Below are 27,122 nucleotides of genomic sequence, written 5' to 3' on the forward strand. Positions count from 1 at the left end.
AGGGGCTGGAGAGATGGCTCAGCAGTTAGGAGTACTTACTGCTCTTCCAGAAGACCCAAGTTCAGTTCCTAGCATCCAGGTCTGGTAGCTCACAAGTCCCTATAATTCCAGCCCAGCAGATACAATGCTTTTGGCTTCAGTGGGCACCTGGGCCCTCATATGTACATAACACCCCCCACCCTGCAACACACACCACACACAATTTAAAATAATAAAAATAATTTTGATACAGGCAGGGTCTCTTACAAAGTCTTGGCTGTCCTGGAACTTGCTTTGTAGACTAGGCTGGACTCGAGCCCAAGAGAGCTGCCTGCTCTGTCCCTTCTACCAATATCGGGATTAAAGGCGTGTACCACACCTGTTTAGAGTTTTTATTTTATGTAATTGGTGCTTTGCATGTATGCCTATGTAAGAGTGTTAGACCCCTGCAACAGGAGGTGCAGACAGTTGTGAGCTGCTATGTGGGTGCTGGGAATTGAACCCAGGTCCCCTGGAAGAACAGCCAATACTCTTAATTGCTGAGCCATTTCTTCAGCCCAAAGTATCTTAAAGTAATAAAAATAAATAAGAGTCAGAGCCTAGTGGAGACCTCAGGCGTGGGCCTCTGAAAGGGATATTGGGACGCTGGTCATGTCTTCCTCTTAATTTGAGACAGGATTTTTCTAGCTCTGGCTGTCTTGGACTTGCTGTGTAGACTGTGCTGCCTGCCTGTCTCCTGTCTTCTCTTTACTTTCCTGTCGCCAGGTGAGAGGTCTCTGCTACAAACAGGTTCCCTGTGTGGTATCACACTATCACAGGCCCAAAGCTGCATGGCCATAGCCAAGCAGCCAGAGACTAGAACTCTGAAACTGAACCAAAATAATTCTTCCCTTCCTTTTCTTGAGATAGCGTCTCTGTAGCCCTGGCTGGCCTCTAACTCCTGATGCTATCACCTCAGTCTTCTAAACATGGTGATTATAGACATGTCCCACCCACCTCTTTATCTCAAGTTTGTAGGTGATGGATCCCTATATATTGACACAGAGGCCAGTCTGTGAGTTAGAGGCCAGCTGGGTCACATAGGGAGACCTTGTTTCAAAACAGCAACGGAACAGAATCACAGCAGGGCTGGCAGGAGGCCGCAGTGAGTAAAAGTAGTAATAAATAAATAAATCACTGTGAGCTCCAGGCTACCCTGGTCTACACAGAGAACTCCAGGACAACCGGGGCTATGTAGAAATACCCTATTTCAAACAAAACACCAAAAATAAGTAAATTTACCAGGCATATTATCACATACCTTTAATTCCAACACTTGGGAGACAGGCAGATCTCTGAGTTTGAGGCCAACCTGGTCTACAGAGTGAGTTCCAGGATGGCCAGAGCTGCACAAAGAAACCCTGTCTCAAATAAAACAACAACAAACCCCAATAAATTATCAGAGAAGCTGAGGTTGTAAAGTAGTGGCAGGACACTCTTCTACAAGGCATGAGGCTCTGGGCTGGATCTCTAGTACCAGGTATTAAGAAAAAGAAAAGGCAATAATAGTTGACATGATATACATGCCTTTAAACCCAGCACTCAGGAGGCAAAAATAGGCAGTTTCTTGAGTTGGAGGTCAGCCTCATCTACATAAATTCCAGGAAAGCCATGGTTTGTAGAGTGATCCTCTCTCAAAAAACTAGCCCCCCCCCCCCAAAATATAAAACCTATGCTAGTTTGCAGAGTGCTTGCCTAGCATGCACAAAGCCTTGGGTTAGCTCCCATGCAGGGAAGGGTGGTGGTAGGCACACTTGTGGAGGTCAGAGGACAGCTTTCAGGTGTTGAGTCTCTACCATCTGGATCCTGGAATTTGAATAAAGTCCTCAGACTTGGCAAGTGTGTGCCTGAAGTATTTCATTAGCCCCGCCAAGACGGCCTTTAAATGGAAACAACCAAGTTGATTCTAAAATTCTTATGTTATAAGGAAATATGAAATGGTGGCTGGTGGAGTGAGGGAGCTACAAGGGATCAAATGTAATGAAAACTTTGTGTAGGTAAAGACCCACAGGGCAGATTTGGAATTCTAAAAAAAATCTGTATATGCAGGAATCTATTTTTTTTTTAGACAAAGTCTCATACAGTCCAGACTGGTGTTAATGTCTTGATCCACTGATTTCACTTTCCTAAGTAGGATTAGAGATATGTGCTGCACCTGGCTAGGATAGAGCCTCCATCCCCCACCCCAGACAGTGTTATAGTTCTGTGGCATTTTTCTGTTTTGTTTTTGAGACAAAGTTTCTCATGCAGCCCTGACTGTCCTGGAACTCTGTCAATGAAGCTGGCCTCTAACCTACAGAGATACACTGCCTCTGCCTCCCAAGAGCTGCAATTAAGGACATATGACGTGATGCTTGGTTTTTGTTTTTGAACAGGATCTCACTGTGTAGTCCTGACTGGCCTAAAACCCAGATCTGCCTTCCTCTGCCTCCCAAGTACTGGGATTAGGATAAAAGGTGTGAACCAACAATACCTTTCTGGATATGAGTTTTTAAAAAGGCATTATCACCGAGGAAAGAACAAGTCATTTAATGGGTGAGATAGGGACAAATGGTTTTCTCTAGTTAAAACATTAGCAATCGCCTTCCCGTAAATGACAGATTCCAAAAAGCTGTGGATATAGTTTAGTAGAACACTAACCTACCTACCATGCCAAGTGGTAAATGCCCTAGGTTCAATCCTCAGTACCGAACAAAACCAAAACCTCTTCATTAAGAGATTTCAGAGAGCCAGGCGGTGGTGGCAAATGCCTTTCATCCCAGCATTTGTAATGTAGAGGTAGGCAGATCTCTGTAAATTCAAGGACAGCCTGGTCTACAAAAGCTAGTTCCAGGGGCTGGAGAGATGGTTCAGTGGTTAAGAGCATTGCCTGCTCTTCCAAAGGTCCTGAGTTCAATTCCCAGCAACCACATGGTGGCTCACAACCATCTGTAATGAGGTCTGGTGCCCTCTTCTGGCCTGCAGGCATACACACAGACAGAATATTGTATACATAATAAATTAAAAAAAAAAAAAAAAAAGCTAGTTCCAGAACAGGCTCCAAAATTACCCAGAGAAATCCTGTCTTGAGGGGGCTGGAGAGATGGCTCAGCGGTTAGGAGCATTGCCTGCTCTTCCAAAGGTCCTGTAGTTCATTCCCAGCAACCACAAGGTGGCTCACAACCATCTGTAATGAGGTCTGATGCCCTCTTCTGGCCTGCAGGCATATACACAGAATATTGTATGCATAATAAATAAATAAATATTTTAAAAAAAGAAATTGTCTTGAAAAACAAAAGTTCAGAGAACTTAAAGATAAATTTATCTTTAACGTTTAACCCACCTGGTTTATTTTTCCATATATATTAGATTTATTTATTATGTATACAGTGTTCTGTCTGTATGCTTGCCAGAAGAGGGCACCAGATCTCATTAGAGATGGCTGTGAGCCACCATGTGGTTGCTGGGAATTGAACTCAGGACCTCTGGAAGAGCAGTCAGTGCTCTTAACCTCTGAGTCATCTCTCCAGACCCCTATACATCTATATTTTATACATGTGTATACTCAAGGATACATTTAGTATCATAAAAAAAAAAAAAAAAACGAAGAGAGTTGAGGAGGGTGTGATCACCAGATTTCCTGTTGGGAAACAAGAGGTTCTATATAGCATACCCAAGGCTAATATATACCTCCCATAATGACCACACACCCATCAACTATCGACCAATCCACAACAGAAAAAAAAAAAAATCCTTCAGAAAACAAGAGGAAGGCTCCAAAGTAGAAGTCCCATTAGCTCACAACAAAAATCAGTACACAGCACTATAGGAGTTGGCAACAGGGCTGAACGGTTCTGCTGTGGGATGGCCAGATGGCCAGCAGAGGGAAGACTAAGCTGTGAGCCCAGTCTTCAGCAGTGGCTGGGTTAGTGCTAGCAGTGTACAGCCAGAAGAGCCTCCCAAGAGGTGAGAGGACATGGCTCACAGCAGTTTGCAGCTTGTTGAGTGCCTGAACCACTGAAGGCTCTTCAAGCTAGAGTAACAGGGAAAACTACTCTGAAATGAGTGCATGAAAGGAGGCCGCTGTGTGCAAAGGAATGAGGCACAACAAGCCTTTTGATGTTGCGGTACAAGGGATAGGATGCTACAACAGGCTTTAATACAAGGCCAGTAGCCCAGCCAGGGACAGTGGCTTGTACCTGTAATCCCAGGTTTTGGAGGTTGAGGCAGGACAACCACTGAGTTGGTGAGCCCAGGCAGTGATTCCCAAGCAAGCCTGGGTTATAGAAACCATCTCAAGAAAAGACTATAGGAGAGTTAATAGCCTCAGGAGATTAGCAAAACTCAGAAAAAATCAGGACATGGTAAGGACAGAGGTACCCTGACCAGACACGTTTGGAGATGACAGGCGGCTGAGGTGAAGAGAGGTGCATGGGCTGTCATTTACACGGCAGCACTCAGTAAGCAGTGCTACAGTAAGGGTAACTAGGAAGGAAGGGAAGCGGCTCACAAGGCACCACGGGATTTGTCCTGAGCCGTGCTTAAGAGGCCCTAGGCTGCAACCTTAACTACTAGAATCACTACTGAGTGTAAGCAGGTAATGACTGCTGTTAGTTAAGGAGGCACAGCACAGGATGAGGTACCCAGTGCCCAGAGAGGTGCTGTGAACAAGTTACATGGTACAGATTCCAGCCAAACCCCAGTTCCTTCCCATTCTACAAACAGGTGACCAAGGCCTCCACCGAGAAAAGAGGGCTTCACTTCACCACGAGCTTCCCTAACACAGAGCCACTTGGACACCAGTGTTAAGTCATTACCCACCAGGGGTTTAATTCTTCTAGGTCAGTTCAGAAAGGGGCCATGTCCTGTCCCCATCCAAAAGAAAAGGCTTGCAAGGCAGCCTGGGAATGTCCAAGCCCAGATAAACCAAGGGGTAGTCCCTGAGCAAGTAGAGAAGCGAGTCCTGGGCTCAGGCTGCCTCCTCTTCCTCTTCCTCGTCACTCTCCTCCTCACTCTCATGATACTGTCTGTGATTGGTGTTGACAAAGAGGTCAGAATCATCTTCAGAACTGGACTCTTCTCCTGACAGCTGTGGCTCAGCGGGGAGTTCTGGCTGACTCTGTCTGTGTGAGCGAAAGACACAGTAAGCAACATCTGGGAAAACCAGACCTATGACCCAGAGCTTCTGAAAATCAGGACCATCATCTCAACTCTCAGGAACCGATATGGCTCTAAAAACCCAAGAGCCCAAAACGCTGATGTGGTAGCACATGCCTGGGACTTAGCAAGCTGAGGATGGTGAGTTTGAGGACAGCCTGGGCTACGTAATAAACAAGGAAACAGGAGGGGCTTCTGGAAGAAGAGCAAACAGAGAAACACACTAAGGATTACCTCCTATCCACCCCATCACTGATTTCAGTAAGGAAGCAAAAACTAACTCTGCTAGCATCAGAGATGCAGGGAGCTCCCACTTCCAACAGCTGATGTGCTAAGCCAGTGGCCCACAACTTCCTAATGCTCTGATTCTTTCACACAGTTCCGCATGCTGTGATGACCCAAATCACAAAATTATTTCATTGTTACTGCATAACTGTAATTTTCCTGTTATGGATCATAACGTAAATGTCTTATATGCAGGATATCTGACATGTGACTCCCAAAGGGGCTGAGACCTCCAGGTGCGAACTGATACACTAAGCATTGCCTTCCTTACTCTACATAATCCTCTTAGATGAACTTTTTTTTTCTTTTTAAAAGAAAAAGTTCCATGTAGCTCAGGCTGGCTTTGGACCCGTTACATGTAGACCATGCTGGTTCAAACTCCTGCCTCCACCAGAATTACAGGCATGTACTAGCATACCCAGTTAAGAGTCAGTCTGAAGATATTAAACAACGCACCTGAAGACACTTGCCTAGTAAGTCAACACTGTAATGTGGGGCATGAGCCTGCCAAGCCACACTCACGGCTATCCACTCCACTATGTATGCTGAAGTTCTCAACAGGAGAAAAGCAGGACCATCTTTCTCCTTCAGGCACCAAGGTGTGAACTTGTATTTTTGTCTTTTGAGGGGCTTGCTCCTCACCTGTTCATATTGCTTTGTTTCTCAGCTACCTCAGAGAAGGCTTCAGGCCTGTGAGAAGAGAAAAGCCAGGTCAGAACACAAAGAGAGACTCTCAGCAAACAGTTGTTTCCAAATGTCCCTCTTGGGAAGGCATAACCTCACCCCGCCCCTGCCCCATTCCCTAGCAAGGAAGTCACTACCCCAGAACCCAAGATTATCCTACCAGTGCCCCTCCTTCTGCAGAGAGCGCACGTGGTTCTTGCAGAGCACAAAAGAAATCTCAGCCTTCACCTTTTCTCCCTCTTCAATAGGGTCAACTATGAGGAAGTCCCCTGCAGGTGACAAAGACAAAGGTGTTCCTGCGTGAGGGAGAAAATCAAGAGCCGAGGCCTGGCCCTGTACTGCGGAGGGATATGGCTTCTAACCTCTCTTGATCCAGATGTTCTTGCGGTATTTGGAGGGCATGCTCACCAGGAAGCGCTGCCCTTCGGCTGTCTCTACCTCATGCAGATTGTTACCAGGAGTCCTGAGAACCTGCTCCAGGAAAGACCAAGACTTAGGCGTGTCAGCAAGTACACACTGTCCTGCACCGAACCCTCCCTCACGCAGCCCCAGCCCGCTCACCTTTACTATCTGCTGCTGGTCCGAGGGCACCACATGCTCCCCCAGCACCTCCCGCACCACATGCTTTCTCTTGGTGGCCTGAGACATGCTGGGCTCTGTCCAGGGCTGCTAGGGGGCCGAGACAGTCAGCTCTTCTTCCAGAGTTATTCTGATGGCACACTTAGAAGCCAGGACTGCTTTCAAGAGAAGCAGCCTTATATGAGAAAGCACCTCCTTGTCCTGTTAAAAACAAGCTCATGTTTTTTTACAGTACTGTGCAACTTGCTCTTGCAGAGAATCCATGTGTGGTTCCCAGCAATCACACAGGGGCTTACAACTGCCCCGACTCCAGTCCCAGGGTCTCCAACACCCTCTTTTGGAGACATACATACAAGTAAAAACACTGATACACATTTTAAAAAACCATCAAAAAACAAAACACAACCTTTAGCCAGATGCTGGTATAACACTGTTATTCCTACACTTGGTTGGTAGAGGCAGGCAGACAACTGTTGAGTTCGAGGTCAGCCTGGTCTACATAGGGAGATACTGTCTCAAAAAGAGCAAACATGACCCAGCATCCACATCAGTTGATTCACAACCAACTCTAACTCCAATTCTAAGGGAATCCAATGCCCTCTTCTGGCCTCCAAGAGCACTTGCAGTAGCCACACACTGCAAATCTTAACAAACCCACGAAACACGTTTTATAGTCTCAGCTGGGAGGTGGGGGTGTCTCAAGCCTTTAACCTCAGTCCAGTCTTGTTCTTGTTGTTTTGAGACAGGGTTTCTCTGTGAAACACTCTCGGCTGTCTTGGAACTCGCTTTGTAGACCAGGCTGGCCTCGAACTCAGAGATCCGCCTGCCTCTGCCTCCAGAGTGCTGGAAGTAAAGGCGTGCGCCACCACCGCCCAGCTCAATCCTTTAATCTCAAAACTCTAATCCCAACCCATGGAGGCAGAGGCAAGCGGATCTCTGCGGAAGATGGAGGCCAGTCGGGTCTCCATAGCGAGATACCCTCTCAATAACAAAAATTGAGCAGATGAGCTCCCGGCCCCAGGACAGGGCAAGCCCTACGAGATCTACTCCTGTGGGAAGCACGGCTGGGACGACGAAGCCGCACGCGCCTCCCAAGCCGAGCGATCGTTCCGACCTCTTTAGGAGAAGTCCGAGCGAACCAGCTTTCCTCCACATGCCTGAACAGCCCCAAGTCTGGACAGCCATCCAACAGACGCCGCGGAGTAGACGGACGCGGCGATCATTGCGGCACTCACCCGCTCGGCGTTACACAAGCTCGCTCCGTTTTCCAGGGTGACGCTGGAAGCAGCTCGTTTACGACTCACTTCAAGCCTCGGTCGACGGAAGCAGAGGGACGCGACTTGCAGGTGGTCACGACGGCGGGGCCGGTCTGGACGCCTGGCCTCAGACTTTGGGTGTTCCTAGCTTCCGTCAGCAGGCTGGAGACAGCCCGGACTCCGAGGAACCCGCGAGAATTGCACTTCCGGGCCTCTCAGTAGCCCTCCGGATGCCCCGCCCCTTCGCTGTCCGTTCCTTTAACTCGTCCCTCGAACTAGTCAGGCAAACCTAAGTCTTTCCGTTCCAGGCACCGGGCGGGAAAAGATGATAGTAGTCTCCTCGGCGGCCACGGCCTCACCAGCTGGGAAGGGCGGCCGGAGAAACAAGACCGCAGAAAGCAGCGCGGCTTCCTGTGAGGAACCGGAAAACAGCGACTCCTGTGGGCGCCGCGCTTAGCGGCTGCGCCTCAACTCTATGGCTCTGGATGGCTAGACGCGCCCAATTTGGGTATTATTTTGAACGCGGCTCGTAAGACGACCCGGAAGCGGAAATCGAAGAACGTTCTAGTAGCTTGAGGTATCGGCGGGAGCGGCCGAGTGGCGCGAGCAGCCGTTACCAGAGCCGGAGCTGCCGGTGAGCGTGAGAGGCAAGGCAGGGCGGAGGGCTCTGGGCGGAGGGGGCGCGCCGCGGCCAGAGAGGTCGAGGAGCACTCATGGCCGCGGCGCGCCGTTGCAACGGAGCCGCCCGGGCACTGCGGGAGAGGCGGTGCGCGGTGCGGCGCGTGGAGGGGGCGGGGCGGGGCGGCGCGCTCGGGGCGGGGCCTGCGGCCCGGCGGAGCGGGTGCGCGGCGCTAGCTGGCCTCTGGAGGGCGGCGCTGGCCGCGAGACCCCGTTTGCAATTCCTACCACGTGGTCGGAGCGGGGTCAGCGTCTGCCTAGCCAAGGTCACCGAGAGGGACAGCGTCGGGGCGGGCCCTGGCCGCTGGGTTTGGGAATCTTTGCGGTGCCCTGCGTGCGCCACCTGTTAGTGCAAGCTGGTCCTCTCCACTGGGTCAGTACCCAAACCAAAAAGTGGAGATTCCGCAATAGCGGGGGAAAGACGTCCCTGGCTGGCCCTCAGTTTGCTCAGGTGTGAAATGAGGGGAATCGAGGAAGCAGCCACAATAGATGACCTAGGAGATTGCCCTTGGGAGTTGTGGTCTTCAGCCTTAACCTGCCTTTTTTTTTGTTTGTTTGTTTTTGTTTTTTGGGATTCCCAGGTTAAACTTGATCAAGATGACAACCTCCCAAAAGCACCGAGACTTCGTGGCAGAGCCCATGGGGGAAAAGCCAGTGGGGAGCCTGGCCGGGATTGGTGAAGTCCTGGGCAAGAAGTTGGAGGAAAGGGGCTTTGATAAGGTGTGACATGACCACAAACGCCAGGGAGGGGTCGGAGTGAACGTTGGCAACAGGTGTTTCCAAACAAAAAAATTGGGAGTGAGGAAAGTAGAGACAGTGGTAGATAATTTGAAGTGGTTTGGGGGCCTCTGGGGAGGTAAGGTCATATTAGTGTTTTTTGTTGTTGTTGTTGTGGAGACAGGGCCTTTACCTTACAAGTGGTGGGGTTAAAGGTGTGCCTCACTGTGTCCCATCCTTTTGGGTGTTTTCATTGCCACAAAAGTGGAACTAGGTGTAGTGGGTCCTGGTTCTGATCCCAGCACTTGGGAGGTTGAGATGAGGATTCCCATCGAGTTTAATGCTAGTCCAGGCAACAAAGCAAGAACTCTGTCTTAAAACAAAAATGGCCTTGCCCTCCCAAGGCCTCACCAGCTGGCCCTCCTAGCTTCAGAAATCTGACCTTTTGGGTGGCATCAACATAGTCTTGTTGCTTTTAGCCCACGAGGCGCTTAGCTGTGTGCCCTCTCCTGTTTTGCAGGCTTATGTGGTTCTTGGCCAGTTTCTGGTGCTAAAGAAAGATGAAGACCTCTTCCGAGAATGGCTGAAAGACACATGTGGTGCTAATGCCAAGCAGTCCCGGGACTGCTTTGGGTGCCTTCGAGAATGGTGTGATGCCTTCTTGTAGTGCACTCTGGGGACTCCTCAGTCCCCCCAGCCACAGAATCTAGTTTCCAGAGTCGGCAGCTGGGTGGGGCTCCTCCCTGTCCCCATGAAGGAAAAGATTGCTGTTGTCACGTCACCTCCTGTGTACTCCAGGGTCTTTTGGGAGTTCTCTTCCCCACAGCCTTTCATCCGTTTTGGAATTCTTGCCCCTGCATGCCTTGCCTCTCCTCCCCCTGCAGGTCGATGGCAACAGCTACCAGCTTTCCTGAATGGATTTCTGGTCCCTTTCTCACTCCCTTCACCATCTGTTGGATGCCCTTTGGCTCCCCCCCCCTTTTTTTTTGGCAAAAATAGTCACTCTCCTTATAAATATTTCTAGATTAATAAAGTCAGTGGCCTTCCTAGTTGGTCTTCTGTGTTGGAAAGCAGGTGGACTGGGAGTTGTGTCTTCCCCGGGGTTGAACACATCTACCTCACTTCTTATCAGTGCAGACCGAAACTGGTGGCTTCCCTTTCCCCTCCCAAGAGGGAGCCACCCTAGCCATGTGGGCCTTGGGCAGGTGCCCTAGGTGTCCCAATTCCTAAATAATGTGGGAGAGACTGTGGGTTGATTTCTTCCTGGGAGCCAGGTAGGCTGTAGGCTTCCAGATGTCAACAGTTGGTCAGGCAGCACCTGGTGGAGAAGTCAGTAGGAGTCAAAGTTTACCAGGAAGAGGGTGGATAGGATGTAGGTAAGAGGTCGCCTGCCAGTCATCATGTCATGTGCTCTCAGCCTCTGGGAAGAACAGGTGGGACACTTGCTATTTGTCCAGCTACCATAGAAATGTAACAGTTAAACTTGAAAACTAAATTCCAGTCCCGCTGTTGTCAAGCTCATTGTGAACATCCTGAAGCTAACGTCTTTGAAAACATTTTTTAATTATTTCATTTTGGAGAGGTGAAGAGATTTGGGGCTCAGAAAAGCAAATTTGCCCGTGAACTTGCTGCAAGAAAATAGCCACTTGAACTCAGATTGTAATTTGGTAGACTGTTCTGTGTCATGTAACCAATGATCTCTGAGGCTCAGCTTCCTCATATGGGTGAGGGCTGTGGGGACCAGGTACAATTCTGTTTACACTCCTGCTTGGTGCTCTTTCCACCAACAGAAAGCATCACTGATGGGGCGAGGGGGTCCTACCTCAGAGTGAAGTGTCAGGCTTTGTTGTCTCTCCATGGGAAGCCTTACCCTTTCTGAGGAGTGCAGGGAACGGGGATAACTATGTAAAATGAGAAAAAACTGTATTTAAAAAGTTCTTAATAAAAAAAAGGAAAAAATGTAAAAAAAAATAAATGAGCAGTGACTTGTTGATAGTGCAAATGCGGCTCATCTGAGCGCTGACCATCCAGGAAAGCGAGGGTGACGGCACAAGACAAGAAAATCTTCATGATCTCATGGTAAAGAGAATATTAATACGATGTTCTCTGTAATACTAGAAAGTTAATCTGAAACTTGAATAAAGAGGTGGACACAGAGTGAGTGAGAGTATTTTTAATAACATACCAGAGCTGCTGTCAGAATGTCTGGGATGTGGCTCGGTTGGTAGAGTGTGGTGGTGCGCACTTCTATAATCAAGACTGGGAGGTGTGAGGATTTGAAGTTCAAGGTCATCCTCGTCTACAAAGCAAGTTCCTGACTAGGGTCCATGAGAGTCTATCTCTTAAAGAAAGTGGTCTGTGGAGATGGCTCAGGGAGTAAACACTTGCTCAAGTTCAAACCCTTAGCACCCACATAAAAACGGGCATGGCTGCACATACCCATAACACCATCACCCCATTGTTACAGAGCAGGGGATTCAAGGAGTTCTCTAGCCAATCTGACAGCTCAATTCTCAGCAGGTGAAGTGGAGAATGATAGAGGAGGATGCCTGACCTCTGACCTCCACACGCATAGGCAAAGGCATCACCCCCCCACCACACACAAGGAAAGGGGAAACGCAGGCTGGGGATGTAGCTTTGGGGTAGAATGCCTAGCATTCATGAGGCCTGGACTCAATCCCTAGTATTGCAAGAAGAGGACAACGTAGTATGGAACTTGGTAGAAAATCTGAAAGGTGGCCACAAGGGAGGATTTTAAAACTATGTGGAAAAAGTTCACTTTCATCAGAAATCAGAAAAATAAGTGCCATTAATGCCTAGCTGATTGGCAAAAATCTAAGTCAGACAAGACCAAGTGTTGAGCAGATGGAGCAACAGGAACTGATCCCTAGTTGGTGGGAGTAAATTGCTATGAGCGCTGTGGAAAAACAGCTGAGTATTATTTTGCAAAACCGACACACCCGGTGAGCCATCAATTCCATTCTTAGGAACGTGCCTGTAAGACTCCTGAGTACCTGCACCAGAACTTGAAGAAATGCCCACAGCTGCCTAGTCTTGAGACCCTGCAGTGCAGGCTGGCGGTTCCCAGTGTAAGTCCTTGGAACTGGACAGCAGGGAAAGTGAACCAGAGCAGTAGTTCAGAATCTCAGTGTGGGACATTGGACACAAAACCGTGTGTTTGGCATGCTTTGGTAGCTCATGCCTTAATCCCAGCACTCAAGAAGCAGAGACAGGCAGATCTATGTGAGTGCAAGGCTAGCCTGGTCTCAGGACAGACAGGACTATACAGGAAACCCTATCTTTTGGGGGGGGGGGGTGCGGGAGGTTGTGACAGCAGCCTCGAACTCACAGAGATCCACTTGTCTCTGCCTCCCAAGTGCTGGGATTAAAGGTATGCACTACTACTACCTGACTGAGAACCCTTAAAAAACAAACAACAGACAAAGCAAAACAAACAACAACAACAAAAAAACCTCACACATAACAAAAGCAAAAAAGCACCAAAAACCCCATGTGGTTCTATTATTGGTATTTCTGTGTTTGTGTCTTGCTGTGTAGTCTTGGCTAGCCTGGTCCTCACTAGATGGCCTTAAGCTCACAGCAATTCTGCCTTAACCTCCTGAATGCCAGGAGTGCAGTCCTATACCCTGACCTGCTTCTGTTCACGTTCAGAAGCAAATTCTTGCTTAAGGATCCTTATGTAGATAGTAAGACTAGAAAGAAGACCAAGTGATGGCCTTAGGAGTGTGGCGCTGCTGTAGCGCTCGCTCAACATACACAGGCCCTGGGGTTCATCAGCAGGAAAGAGGGAGGGATCGCCAAAGCAATAATGGCCATCGTCTTTGGAGAAAACAGTTAAGTGATAACAGAGGGCCTTGCAAATCGGGGGCATTCTCATTTTCTGATCTCTGAGGTGATAAAATTGTCTGTAGTTATTGAATTGAACAGGTTTTTAGGTGTAACTAAATGATAGAACTATTACTTACCTAGCGTGTGTTAAATTCTGAGTTCGATGTCTACCATCTTATACACAATGAGCATCTGTGTTGTGTGCCTGTTCTGTGTATTGGCGATATTTTAGAGCTATAGGAGACAAATAAAAATGACATCCCAAGGAGTAGCAGGTGTGGCAGTGCATGCCTGTAATCTGAACATCTGAGAGGCAGAAACGGGGCTTGAGAGTTTGAGGCTCCATAGTCAGATAGTCTCATAAAACATTAAGACAAAACAGACAAATCATGAAACAAAAACACGATCTGAGGCTCGAACAATCAGGTGATCAGTCAGAAACTGTTCTGACATGGATATGGGTGAGAGTTCACTCAAGGCTGGGTCAAGGCTAGGCAAAGGATCCAACCCACCCTGGAATGGGTATCAGGTACCTTCAGCAGGCGGCTACACGTCTACTTCCTATTGTGACTGTGTCTCAAAAGAAAAATAATTTTTTTCATAAAATATCTTTCAAAAATCATATGACTGTCAAAATCTATGACCAAAACTTGCCTAAATTTTAAAGAAAGACTGAATCCAGCCTTGACTCAAATACCTCATCTCTCCTTGCCAGGAGGGTAGGGAGCCAGAAGGCACAGAGGGTGACTCTCATCACTGTTTCAGGAAGGTGAGCATCGGTGCCTCAGCTTCCTGCAGGGGCCAAGCCTCTGCTCCCTCTGCAGCTCCCTACAAGAACCCTTCCCCCTTATTCCACTTGACTGGGAGTGGGAAAAGTTAAAGGGAGAGACGTGGGCAGCCAGGCTGGACTTCCAAGCACTGCTGACCTAACCTGCCTTGTTGCCAGCTGGTAGTGGCATCAAGCACTGACTCTGCACACAAGCGAGTGCCCAACAATGAAAGAAGGCTTGACTGTGCACATGTGTAACCCACCCCAGGGTGACAGTGCAGGACCCACAGGAGCAAGCATGGTGGTGGAGGCACTTCAGGTCATGGGCTTCTTCTTCCTCCTTCCCCTTCCCTCTCTTCTCCTGCTCTTCTTCTTCTTTGAGACAGGGTTTCTCTGTGTAGCCCTGGCTGTCCTGGAACTCGCTCTGTGGACTAGGCTGGGCCTGACTTGAGAGAGTCACAAGATTCTGAAGGTTAGGCAGCCCCGCTGGCCCCGCGCTGCTTCTTGCATTGCTTTATCCTGTGTGCTTCACTAACCCTGACCCTCACTCTGCTCCCAGGGGGTCACAGAACCCCACAGCTGACAGGGTACCCATGTCACCCCGGCAATCTGCTGTCTTGGCCCCAGCAGTACTGAACATACAGGGTTCAGTCCTACGATATGGACCCTCAAATATTCTAGAATCTCAGACAGAGAGGGACTACCCTCAAGCATTTCTAAGCAGAGCCACAGACTCCCTACATGTAGTGGGCTCTTCATATGTGATGAGACTAAAGAGACACAGTCACAGAGGGACGACGGTGCTCTGAGACTAGCCTGGGCATTGGGTATCTGTGAGAATTCCGAAGGGAACCGGTACCTGATAATCTCAGCATGCAGGAATATACCTGTTCCCGTGATGAACCCAGTGGGTCCAGAACACTGAAGTCCACAAACATTCCTGTGCCTGCTGATGGCTGGAGGCGACTGCCTGTCCTTCAGAATCACAGGAGGCCATGAGGCTAGGACAGTCTGCCTTCCATCCTCCTCAGAGGCACAGTGTCTTGCCCTGGGAGAGACCTCTGACAGGAGCTGGACACACAACCCCAGAGGAATAAAATCACATCTACTGAACACAGAGAGATGGGCTGAGTCCCCAGGAGAGATATCATTCAGAGGTACAATTTATCCATTTGAGTGTGAGGGAGGGCAGGCACATGACACAGCTCATGTAGAGATCAGAGGACACAGGTTGTGGGAGGTAGTTCTTTTCTTCCACCATGTAGGTCCCGGGATCAAGCTCAGTCGTTAGCCGTGACTGACGGCATCTTTACCTGCTGAGCCATTTTACCTTCAAGTGCAATATTTTGTGAGCACCTTACTTGGCAACTGAAATCCTTCTTCATTCCTTTCCCAAAGGAATTCCTTAGCACAAAATTCAGACAGACAGAACACAGACAGACAGACAGACAGACAGGTGGACACACACAGACACAGAGGGAGAGAGAGAGACACTATGGACATTCCACAAAAACATCAACACAAGCCAGGTGTGGTGACACACACCTTTAATCCCAGCAATCACTAGGCAGAGGCAGGTGGATCTCTGTGAGTTTGAGGCCAACCTGGTCTACAAAGCAAGTTCCAGGGCAGTCAGGGCTACATAGAGAAACCCTGTTGTGAAAAACCAAAAACAAACAAAACACACAAAAAACAACCCCAAAACAAAAACAAAAAGAGCACAACAACAAAAACCCAAAGAAACAAACAAATCAACACTCACGGAAAGTCACCATAGGGCGCCCCAGAGAGACAATCCAGAGATTGGTGCATGGCTCCCAAGCTCAAAGCCTGAGCCTCTTGCGCCCTGCCAAAGGTGTGCTCTGCTGCCCAGACACACAGCCATACTTGGGACAGGACACAATGAGTAAATGCTTTGTGAGCACTAAGCGTCAGTAACATCACGTCCAAGTTGGTGGTGTAGGGGTGGCATGAAAAGCTCCCTATTTTGGGGGACTCTGTGACCACCACAGCCAGCATTGCAATGGTCCACAAGAGGCAAGAAGACGGTTCAGCTCAACACAGCTAAACAGCCAGTGTGATTCAAACTGAGAGACTCTGACTCCGAGCATCACGCCACAGCGTTCCCTCTTCACAGGTCATGGCCTTTCCTCCCCAGTGAATCCTCCGACCTCACTGTTGTCTGCTTCCATCCCCCAACTTTCCTCTTCCGGTCACCAGGACCCAGTCACCAGGTGCCTTAGGCTTTGACAGTTTCAGGCCCAGGCTAGGGTCCTAGGGGCTGTGAGAGGAATGTCCGAGCAGTCAAATACAGTAGATAAATATTGAGATAGTATTGAGAAAATAAAATTAGTATGTTCTTTTTATGCAAAGTTAAGAAGTTAAATCTTGCTTAGTGATCCAAACATGTATGATAAAACTCAATAAAAAGCAGGAAGATGCATTTTGCAGAGCCAATAGCAGCATCAGGTATTGCAGCACATGTCCGGAATCCCAGCATGCAAGAAGCAGGTGCCTGGGATGGGCAAAGAGGTCCAGGTTAGCCTGGCTACATATGGAGACAATGTTCAAACAAAACAAAAAGTCAGTATTGAAGAAAAATCCATCATTATCATTTTTGGAGGTAGAAAGGAGGAAAAAGGCATAGGGTAGGGACTGACCTTCTCATGTCTTCCCTTTCTGTGCGTGTGTGTGTGTGTATAAGTTTCCATGTTACTGTGTGTGAACATTTCTGGGAAGGCCCGAGATCAATCACTCTCCAATGTAGTTTTTGAACCAAGGTCTCTTACTGAATTCAGAGACCACTGGGTCTCTTAGACCAGTGGTTCTCAACCTGGTGGGTCATGACCCCTTTGGGAGTCAAATGACCCTTTCACAGGGGTCACCTAAGACCATTAGGAAGCACAGATATTTACATTATAATTCATAGTAGTAGCAAAATTACGGTTATGGGATAGCAATGAAAGTAATTTTCTGGTTGGAGGTCACTATAGCATGAGGATCTGCAATAAAGGGCCGCAGCATTAGGAAGGTTGAGAACACTGTGCTAGGCTGTCTGGCCAGCAAGGCCCTGGGCTCCTCTTATCTCTCTGCCATCCCGTGTGACTTTTTTGTTTGTTTGTTTGTTTTGTTTCGAGACAGGGTTTCTCTGTGTAGCACCTCTAGCTGTCCTGGAACTTGTTCTGTACACCAGGCTGACCTTGAACTCACAGACATCTGCCTACCTCTGCCTCCCAAGTGCTAAGATTAAGACCTTTTTTAAAAAAAATGTGATTGTTCATTCTTTTTTTAAATTATGTATTTTGTTTATATTATGTTCATTGGTGTTTTGCCTGCATGTGTGTCTTTGCTGAAGACATCAGAACTCCTGGAGCTGGAGTTACAGGCAGTGGTGAGCCACTCTGTAGATGCTAGGAATTGAACCTAGGTCCTCTGGAAAAGCAGTCAGTGCTCTTAACCACTGACATCTCTCCAGCCCTAAATGATTTGCCTTTTATTATTTTATGTGCGTTCATGTTTTCCCTACACGTATGTCCATGTGACGGTGTCGGATTCCCTGGAACTGGAGTTATAGACAGTTGTGAGCTGCTGGGAATTGAAACTGGGTCCTGTGAAAGTCCGTGCTCTTAAAGTTTGGCCATCTCTCCAGCTCTTTTTCCTCCTCTTCGCTTCCCTTCCCTTCCCTTCGCTTCCCTTCCCTTCCCTTCCCTTCACTTCCCTTCCCTTCCCTCCCCTCCCTTCCCCCTCCCCTCCCCCCTCCCCTCCCCTCCCCTCCCCTCCCCTCCCCCCTCCCCTCCCCTCCCCTCCCCTCCCTTCCCTTCCCTTCCCTTCTCTCCTCCTTTCTCCTCACCTCCCTTTTCTCTTTTGTTCTCTTCCCTTGCCCTCCTTCTTCTTTTGACTCATGAACCCAGGCTAGCCTCACATTTGCTTTGTAGCTGAGAATAACCTTGAACTTCTGATCCTCTACCTCCAGTGTGTTGGGATTACAGGTGTGCTGTAAAACACCTGCTGTAGCAGCTCCATTTCTTGACCTGAAGTCTAGAAATCTGTGTTGAATCTGTAATTGTTTGTCAAGAGGAATGTACGTTTTATGCCATTGTCTTGGAACAACAGAAGTATAAAAAGAAACTATGGAGAAACAGAGCTGGAACACTTGTCCTGTGAGGCTCAGTGAAGCAGGCAGTGTGTGCAGCTCACCCTGGAAGGTGACCATAGCCGCGGCTGCAGGACCCACCCCGTCCTCCACCTCCACCCCTCCAGTCCCCAGCCACCTGGCGTCCAAACTGGTGGTATAAGCTTCTCTGGGCTTTCATTTACGTGGCTGCCATTTCCTTCACAGTTTAGGTATCAGCTGAGGCTGGAACAGACACACCATGCCGGTGCCCAATAGCTGAAGAGTTCCTCTAATCTTTTAGAACATCAACTCAGGAAAAAGACTGTAGCTTTGGCTTCCATTTGGAAAAGAAATTCAGAAGGAACCAGTATGAAGTAGATTTGGAATTTAGTAAAAATAAAAAAGGCACTCAGGGTAAAAATAAGGTGTAATGCCAACTCTCAGAGTCGCAACTTATTCAATTACTTTTATAAACTGGGTGGTTGTGCCTTTAATCACAGAACTCGGGAGGCAGAAGCAGGCGGATCTCTGTGAGTTTGAAGACAGGCTGGTCTACAGAGTGAGTTCCAGGACAGCCAGAGCTGTTACACAGAGAAACCCTATCCCAAAAAACAAACAAAAACTTTTAAAGAAGATTTATTTTTATTTATGTTCCTGTGCCACACATTATGTGGATGTCCTCAGAGACTAGAAGTGCTTCAGAACCCCTGGAGCTGGAGTTACAGGAATTGGGCAGCTGCCTGTCGTGGGTGTGAGGCTGCAAGAGCAGTAAGTGCTCTTAACTGCTGAACCATCTCTCCAGCCCTATTAAAACACATTGCAAAAAAAAAAAACAAACCAAAAAAACAACATTGCAAACATAGATTTTAAGCATAGAGATTACTAGAAAAAAAAACATTCAAGGAAAGGATAAGACACACCTAAATGTTGAGTAGGGACTTTGTTTGGTTTTTGTTTTTTGTTCATTCTTATTTTATGTATATGAGTGTTTTGTCTGTATGCCTGTGTGCTACATGAATGTCTGATGTTTGGATGTGGTGTAGTGGGGCTGGTCAGATAGTTCAGCAGCTAAGAGCACTGGCTTCTCTTCCCTAGCACCCACGTGTTAACCATTTGTAACTCCAGTCCCAGGTGATCCAGTGCCTTCTTCCAGCCTCTGAGGTCACTAGACACCCATGTGATGTGCAGACACACACAGACAAAACAGTCTTACTTGAGGAATAGGCTCCAGCAGCTGAGGCTCCTTTTGCTGGTCCTCACTAAGTGCACTCCTTTGGGTGGAACAGTCAGTTGAACCTGAAGGCCTTTCCCTTCGCTTTCCTTTTTTCTCCTGATTGTTTTCCTTCACCAGTTTCAGGAAGCTGCCTTCATAATCCTCTAATTCTTTTGGCAAGACTCTGGCTCTTAACTTGCTTGTTTACAATGAGGCCAACAGTATGCTAAGTGACAGAGACACTCTGCTTCCTTATGAAAAGCCAGTGCCATGCTCTTGATATCTGCAGTATCACCCTTCTCGGGGATTCTCAAGGGTGTGGCCAAAGGAACAACTCCATGTTTGCTAAAAGGCCTAGAGGGCATAGGGTACCCTCTATTGTCTTGTCATTGTGGAGAGCTATTGGAAGACAGTCGCCACAGTAAAAAAATCAAAAAAAAAAGGGAGGAAGGATTGGGAAGAGAGGAGGGAGAGGGAAAGGTGGTCAGGGTGTAAAATTAAATGAACAAATAAAATAAATTTAAAAAGATTAAAAACAAACCAGGCAGTGGTGGCACATAACTTTAATTCTAGCACTTGGGAGACAGAGGCAGGAGGCTCTCTGTGAGTTTGAGACCAGCCTGATTTACAGAGTGAGTTCCAGGACAGTCAGGGCTGTTACACAAAGAAGCCCTATCTCGAAAAAGCAAAAATAAAATAAAATAGTTGGTATTTTATGTGTTTGATTTTTGAGACAGGATCTCCTTGGCTGTCCTGGGGCTGAGCTATATAGATCAGGCTAGCCTCCAACTCACAGATAGATCCTTCTGTCTTTGCCTCCACAGTGTTGGAATTAAAGGCATATGTCACCATAGCCAGCTGTTTTTACTTTCTGTGTATGAATGTTCACCTGCATGTATGTCTGTGTACCACATGTGTGCAGTGCCAGAAGAGAGTGTTATATGCGCTAGAAATGGAGTTACAGCGAGGAGTTGTAAGTTGTCATGTGTGCGATGGAAGCTAAACCCCTGCCCCTGGGAAAGAAACAAGTTCTCATAACCTCTGAGTTGTCTCTGAGGAAGGGGTGTGGTCTTCTTAAGGGAAAGTCACTAAAATAGGATTTCTGCTGAAATTCCTAGAAAACTGTAAGTTTACAGTCAGGAAAGGAGAAAGGCCCTAGGAAGATGCTAACTGTGTTAGAATCCTTGATTCTCCACTGGTGAAAGACTTCATCCAACGCTGGCACGAGGGAGTTCTTTTCCTTTACATGTCTAGAACTTTCCCTATCTTCCTCTCTTGACTCACAGGCATGCTTAGCCTCACCTGCATACATGACACTGTTACATAGTCCCCAGTATGGTTAAGCCATAGCTTGTCCACACTGCAGCCCTAACTCTGCAAGACTGTAGTCAGAGCCAAGCAGTGGAGACCTCTATCAAACGCTTCCCTGGCTCCAGTTTATATTGGTTACCTGGCTCTGTCCTCCTGGCTCTGTCCCTAGACCCTGGTGGGACCCTGTGTGACAGGTTGTTTCCTAATCATTTGTCTTCCTGGCTCTCCCACAGGCTTTGTTTCTGAAGGATCCCTTGGGCCATGGGCTGTGCCTGAGACAGATTGGCAAGTCATGAACCTTTTATCAGCGCCCAGTATTGCAACCCACATAAGTTCCTGGATCAGTTCTGGGGCAGCAGGGGACAAAGAGCCTTTAGAGTGTGTAGTATAATGAAGTAGCTTCTCACAGGTCCAGATCTAGCTCAGTTGGCCTACCAAAGAGACCAAGGCTGACATGCTGGCAGGGAAAGCAAACCTGGTCAGGGAGCAAGGAGGAGGTTTGTCTAGCATTTATATACAGTGTCCTGTAGGTTGGGCCTACCCACCCACTGGCCTAAGGACATGTGTGAACCTCTCCTTCAGCCTTGTGCCCAGCCAGAGCTCAGCCCCTCAGCCCTTCCAGTCTTTAGTGCTCAGGTGTGGCATGGAGCTTATGGTGAACCAGCCCATGCATTCCAGGGCTTTTGAGGTTCTTTCCTTTCACCCTGGTAAGGAAGGAGCAGGGGCTGCCTAGAACATGACCCAAGGCCCCTTCCTTGCCCTGCCAGGTGGCAGTCGAGCAGTACTGGACGCATGCTGTGGGAGCTGACAATGTCCATCCTGATCTAGGTGTCCCCTCCATGCAAAGATCAGGGCTCTCCGTGTGCCACTGCTATCTCAGGATGAAGTGATAACTAGGCCCTGTGCTCAACAAATCCCTCGTTACTCCCAGGGTTCTGAAGCAATTTGCTCCACTGCCCTGAGACGCGTTTCTTCCATTCCTCAGCGCACAGATAGGAAACCTCAGCCAGTTGCAGAAGGGAGGAAGGCCCTGGCATTTAGGGGAACTCCTTCGTGAAGTCACAGCAAGATCACAGGTGTCCCTTAGTCACTGTTGGGCCACAGGTGTCCTTGTTGTAAAGTTTTCTTTCCAGGATGTAGTGTGACAGAGAGAAGGAGCAGAGCCTGGTGGGTGGAGTGTCCTCCACCTACTTGTAGGCTCAGGCAAGAGCATTCTGGGGACAGCAGTAAGACCCTGGAGCATCTGATCCCAGCAAGAATGGTCTATGTAGTGTATCAAGATTTACTGGGCTAGTATCAGAGAAGAGTGCTGTAGACAACCTAGGTTGGGGGTACCTGGGGGGGGGGGTCTCAGTAAACTGGGACAAAGTCCTGTCGCCCGTGAGGAAGGCCAATTTTGAGCTTTACAGGAGGTTGCAGGACGGGCAGTGTAACTGTAAAGAGCACTTCTCCATGCAGCGGACCTCATATCCCTGTGGAGCAGCTGGGGCTCATGCGCTGGGACACTGCTAGCATGTGGATGCTACCCCAGGTCCCGCTACTAACCCTTCCCCTGTGGTTGCATTTCTTAGGAAGAAGCAATAGCCACTGTCCTGCAGAGCCTCCACGAGAATGAGCTCTTGAGTACTAGCCAGGTGCATATAGCAAGAGCCTGGGATTGTTAATCACTGTTCCCCACCTTCGTTCCCTCCAGGACTCAAGTTTAGTCAAATGACCCCAGATAAACTCTCTGAATCATGCATTTGTAAACAAGCCCAACCACCTTGTAAGAAGAGGCCAGGGTGTTGAAAATCCTTGGAAATTGCTAGATTGTGGTGTCTAAGACTCCCTGACTTCACTGGCAGTGGTAGGTAGGGTGGGTGTCAGTAATTTAGGGACACATCTACTCTCAGGGGGTCAGTAACGTGTGTAGAAGCCAGACTCAGTAGTATTTCCTTCAGTTGCTCTCCTCCGTACCTTTTGGTACAGAATCTCTCACTGAATCGGAAGTGCACACTTCTGCCAGCCTGGCTGGCCAATGAACTCCAAGAACCTCCCCATCTACTGTGTGGGTGCTGGGGATCTGAGCTCAGATCCACATGCTTATGTGGTGGGCACTCTATCAACCAAGCCATCTCCCCAGCCCATCCACCTCAGGGATTTTTGAGGGAGCCGTAGGAGGTACTGTGACTGGATTCCACTCCAGGGAGGTATGTGAGCTTGGAGCTGGGAGGCTTCCCCGCTTGGAGCTGCCTCACCCGCGACTCCCTTGTGGATTGTCCTATGTTTCTTGCTCTACTTCCTCACCAGGGTCCTCCAACTCAGGGCCCTTGCCTGGTTAAGACTTGATCTATAAATATTATATATATATATATATATATATATATATATATATATATATATATATATATATATATATATTACAAAGTCTACTATGTAGCCCTGACCTGGAACTCACTCTGTAGACCAGGCTGGTCTTGAACTCACAGAGATCTGCCTGTTTCTGCTGCCCAGTGCTGGGATCACAGGCGGGAGACACCATGCCTGTCATTGGCAGTTTGTCTTTCTTAAGGGGCTATCGGGTGGAGCAAGCGTGTAGCTGGATGGGAGTAAGATGGCACTCTGGGCTGGGAAATCACTGCCTCCTAACCCTGGCATTCAAAGGTCTAGAATTGGTGGAAGGGTGTACTTTGTGTTACCTGTACCACAGCAGAGTTTCTAGTCAAATACTAATTGTCTACCAGGACCTGAAAGCCCTGCTCCTTCCAAATCCCATTTAAGATCGTCAAGGAGGGTCAGTAAGATGGCTCGGGAGTAAAGATGTTTGCTGCCAAGGCTGAAAACCTGGGTTCAAACATCAGAACTCATATGGTAGAAGGAGGGAACCAGCTCTGGAAAGATGACCTTTGACCTTTGACCATCTACATGTGCATTCAATGGCGTGCGTCCACTTCCCACCCATGCAGAGGCATGAGCATCCCCCTTCCTCCTCAAAAGAAAAAAAAAGAGGAAAAAGGAAAAAGAAAAGAGGCAAAAAAGGGAATGAACTGGTTAAAAACAAACAAAATAAAAGACCCTTGAGGAAGGGAGCACTGCCAAATCCCCGAGCAGTCACAAAATACTACAGGGTTTCTGAATTTACTAATACTCCTAGTGTATGCCCAGTGTCCCCAGCCTGGAGCCTTCATTGTCAGAGCAGCTTAGGAGGTAAGAATTGTCACTCTTTCCCCCATAGGACACGCTGGCCCAGAATGACTTATCCAAAGTCACCCAGTTAGTAAGATGGTAACTGGAAGGACACCCTCTCCTTTGGGGGCAATTCTTACCTTTCAAATTCATTCTGGATTAAGAACATAGATTTTGTTTTATTTTGACAATATTTTGACAGAGGGTTGCTCTGTGTAATAGTCCTAACTATCCTGGAATTCGCTCTTGTAGACCAGCCTGGCCTTGAACTCATGGAGATCCACCTGCCTTTGCCTCCCAAGTGCTGAGATTAAAGGTGTGCACCACCACTGCCAGACAAGAACACAGATTTGAAGCCAGGCAGTGGTGGCACATGCTTTTAATCCCAGCACCTGGGAGGCAGAGGCAGGTGGATCTCTATGAGTTCAAAGCCAACATGGTCTACAGAGCAAGTTCCAGGACAGGCTCCAAAGCAGCACAGAGAAACTCTGTCTCGAAAAACAAAACAAAAACACAGATTTGAGCTGGTGCTGGTTGCATAGGCTTGTAATCTCTAACCTGAAGTTAGAGAGTCAAAGATTGAAGGCCTGCCTGGCTACAGAGCAAGGTCAGGTCAGCTGGGAGGTTGAACAGGGCCCTGTCTGAAAAGGAGTAGAAAGAGGGCTGAAGATCATAGCTCAGTGGTAAAGTTTTGCCCAGCAGACATGAGATCCTAAGTTCGAGCCCAGTAAAACTAAATGGGGCTGTGGGGCCATTTGGTAGAGCACTTGTCTAACACGTGGGAAACCCTGGATTAATTTTTCAGTGCCACATAAAAATATGATGGTAATCCCAGTACGTAAAGGTAGAGGCCAGAAAAGTCAGGAGTTCTGACTACACATTCTGAACGACACAACAAGTTCAAGGTCAGCCTCAGACATAGAAAACCTTGTTTTATCACACACACGCACACGCACACACACACACACACACACACACACACGATTTAGGCTGTTCAGTGTCCTCACTTGCTGGGGACCAGCTCATGTCTTTGAGCAAATTAGTTCTCCCTTCTGTGTTGTTCCCACCTCTGGAAAGCACAAGCTCCGGTCACCCCATGTGGTGGTGGCTGTGAGAATCAGTAGTGTGACTTGGGTAGTAAGGACTCCTGTCTACCCACCTACTGCTTGCACAGCACCCAGCTGCTCATAGGCCCTTTGCTTATGTCAGTCCTTTGAATCCTTAGGTTTATTTTCCAGAAGAAGAAATGGAGGCCCAAGGTTGCAATTTCTCTAAGAATTACAGCTCAAGGAAAGATCTCAACCATAGCTGCTTTTGGCAATTCACACTTCAGGTTCACTGTTCACTGTCCTGTTGCAATTTCTCTAAGAATTACAGCCCATAATAAGATCTCAACCATAGCTGCTTTTGGCAGTTCACACTTCAGGTTCACTGTCCTGGCCCTGTGGGTGGCCCTTGGCGTTGGTGAACTGTTACTGTCCTCTCCCTCCTGGATGGTAGAGATGACAGGCCAGCAACTTTACATGTAGAGGTTCTGGGACTTCCGTGCCACCGCTGGTCCTTACAGGACTTAGGTGGGGGAGGTACAGCCGCCTCCAGGCACCTGCAACGGGTCCAGGCCTGCTAAGGGAAAAGAGCAGGTGGTGGGCGGAGCCGGGCGGGGCCCCGAGAGCCTGTAAAAGCCGCGCAGGATGGAGCTCTGGCACTGACATCTGCAGCTATGGAGCGTCCTCACTTCTCGCTGGCCATGGGCCTGACCCTGCTTGCATTCTGCCTCCTGACTCTGTCCCCGGACGCCCGCGCCGAGCTGCGGAGCCGCAGGACTGGAGAACGCCAAAACCTGTCTCCCAACGATCCGCGGGTGCAGAGGGCCGCGCAGGTCGCTGTGAGCACCTACAATATGGGCAGCAACAGCCTTTACTACTTCCGAGATACCAAAATCCTCGATGCAGCGTATCAGGTATGGTGGCTAGTGGTGGTGGGACAGAGTGGGACAGAGTGGCTGTGGAGAAGAAGAGGGACAGGGGACAGGCCAGAGAGCTGATGGCCAGATACCAAACAGCACTAAGACAACCATGACGTCGAGCCCATTTTACAAAATAGTAAAAAACAAACAAAAACGGATAAATGACAAAACCTATGGCAACCAACGTTATCTAAATATTAAAAAAAAATCAGGATTCAATCATTTTTGGCATAACTAACCTCACTACCCAAACCGTGATAGATGGAGTGGGCGGGGCCCCAGACAGAGCAGGTATCACACGCCATTCTCCACATCTGCCCCAGTTACAGACAGGTGTACACAGGGGCTCTTCAGCCTCCTGTGGGGCCTACAGCTTTGCCTCCACCCCCAGGTTACACCTAGAAGCCCCCACCTCCACTCCGGATCTGAATTCTTAGGCCAGAGTGTTGCATTTGCCAGGGGAAGTCGAAGACTTGGAGGGAAAGTATAGACACATACATCGGTTGGGCTCCCAGGTATCTCTGACCTGCCTGTCTTTTCCCAGCTGGTGGCTGGCCTCAAGTACTATCTGACTATGGACTTAGAGAGCACAGAGTGCAGAAAGACCAGAGTCTCTGGAGATCACATGGACCTCACCACTTGCCCTCTGGCCGCAGGAGTGCAGCAAGAGGTAACAACATTGACCCCAGTCCAGCTCTCTGCAGCGTCTGAGGCCCTTAGCCTGCCCATCCTGACTAGTCTATCTGGCCAGGCAAAGGCCTGGCTGGACCTGTCCTGTCTGGTCTTTGTGTGACTCAGGCCAGGGTGGGGTGCAGGGAGGAGAGATTGGGGTTTCTTCTTGCGGTGGGAGTTGCCTGATAGACCTGGGATCATCTCCTGACATCTGACTTCATGTTTGGGTACCACATTGGTCGTCTGTCCCTGGCTCCAGAGAGATGTGGCAGGCAGGAGGCGGACTGCTGGGAGAAGGAGGCTGGCACCAAGCTCACCTTCCTTGTCCACTATGTTCTCTCCTCAGAAGCTGCGCTGCAACTTTGAGCTCCTTGAAATCCCCTGGAAGAACACCACTCAGCTTCTAAAGCATGACTGTAAGGTGGTGTAACATGCCCCAGGGTGACAGTGACGAGATCCCATGGGAACCAGCATGGTGGTGGAGGGACCTCAGGGCCATGGGCCCCATCTGCCGAAATAAATTCTTTGCGTGGCTTCTTGCATTGAGTTCTCCTGTGTACTTCACTCATTCTGGCTCTTGGCTCCCAGTGACTCTCAGAACTCTTCAGCTGACAGGCCCTCTGCCCTAACCCCCCAGAGAGCCCTGCCGACAGGCCTGAGGCAGTACTGAGGGTGCGTGGTTCTTCAGACACTTTCAGTAGTCTCAGAGG

General features: G+C 48.7%; 3 protein-coding genes across 3 annotated transcripts; 2 read left to right on the plus strand and 1 right to left on the minus strand.

Moving 5' to 3' along the window:
• Window positions 1–4,802: 4,802 nt before the first annotated feature.
• Eif1ad (eukaryotic translation initiation factor 1A domain containing) lies at window positions 4,803–8,324 on the minus strand. Its single transcript, XM_048457940.3, has 6 exons — window positions 7,938–8,324; window positions 6,685–6,903; window positions 6,486–6,594; window positions 6,284–6,392; window positions 6,082–6,129; window positions 4,803–5,120 (listed from the first exon to the last, which is right to left on the minus strand). The coding sequence occupies exons 2-6, from the start codon at window positions 6,769–6,771 to the stop codon at window positions 4,967–4,969; spliced, it is 507 nt and encodes a 168-aa protein (XP_048313897.1). The 5' UTR covers window positions 6,772–6,903; window positions 7,938–8,324; the 3' UTR covers window positions 4,803–4,966.
• A 123-nt stretch (window positions 8,325–8,447) lies between these two features.
• Banf1 (barrier to autointegration nuclear assembly factor 1) lies at window positions 8,448–10,402 on the plus strand. Its single transcript, XM_085693515.2, has 3 exons — window positions 8,448–8,592; window positions 9,218–9,356; window positions 9,874–10,402. Exons 2-3 carry the CDS (start codon window positions 9,234–9,236, stop codon window positions 10,018–10,020), a joined length of 270 nt encoding a protein of 89 aa, XP_085549641.1. The 5' UTR covers window positions 8,448–8,592; window positions 9,218–9,233; the 3' UTR covers window positions 10,021–10,402.
• Window positions 10,403–25,454: 15,052 nt separating this feature from the next.
• Window positions 25,455–26,954, plus strand: Cst6 (cystatin E/M). The gene is made up of 3 exons (XM_048458235.3): window positions 25,455–25,734; window positions 26,285–26,410; window positions 26,759–26,954. The coding sequence occupies exons 1-3, from the start codon at window positions 25,495–25,497 to the stop codon at window positions 26,840–26,842; spliced, it is 450 nt and encodes a 149-aa protein (XP_048314192.2). The 5' UTR covers window positions 25,455–25,494; the 3' UTR covers window positions 26,843–26,954.
• The last annotated feature ends 168 nt before the right edge of the window (window positions 26,955–27,122 follow it).

The sequence above is a fragment of the Myodes glareolus genome, chromosome 7 (genome assembly GCF_982192425.1).
Source record: "Myodes glareolus chromosome 7, mMyoGla1.1, whole genome shotgun sequence".
Classification (NCBI taxonomy): domain Eukaryota; kingdom Metazoa; phylum Chordata; class Mammalia; order Rodentia; family Cricetidae; genus Myodes; species Myodes glareolus.

Excerpts from the sequence above, each read along its gene's own strand:
- Eif1ad (XM_048457940.3), bottom strand. The coding sequence starts at position 6,771 with ATGTCTCAGGCCACCAAGAGAAAGCATGTGGTGCGGGAGGTGCTGGGG. Across the intron at positions 6,595-6,684 it reads ACCAGCAGCAGATAGTAAAG|GTTCTCAGGACTCCTGGTAA; the intron begins GTGAGCGGGCTG and ends TTCCTGGAGCAG. Across the intron at positions 6,393-6,485 it reads GAACATCTGGATCAAGAGAG|GGGACTTCCTCATAGTTGAC; the intron begins GTTAGAAGCCAT and ends TGTCACCTGCAG.
- Banf1 (XM_085693515.2), top strand. The coding sequence starts at position 9,234 with ATGACAACCTCCCAAAAGCACCGAGACTTCGTGGCAGAGCCCATGGGG. Across the intron at positions 9,357-9,873 it reads AGGAAAGGGGCTTTGATAAG|GCTTATGTGGTTCTTGGCCA; the intron begins GTGTGACATGAC and ends CCTGTTTTGCAG.
- Cst6 (XM_048458235.3), top strand. The coding sequence starts at position 25,495 with ATGGAGCGTCCTCACTTCTCGCTGGCCATGGGCCTGACCCTGCTTGCA. Across the intron at positions 25,735-26,284 it reads TCCTCGATGCAGCGTATCAG|CTGGTGGCTGGCCTCAAGTA; the intron begins GTATGGTGGCTA and ends GTCTTTTCCCAG. Across the intron at positions 26,411-26,758 it reads CCGCAGGAGTGCAGCAAGAG|AAGCTGCGCTGCAACTTTGA; the intron begins GTAACAACATTG and ends TTCTCTCCTCAG.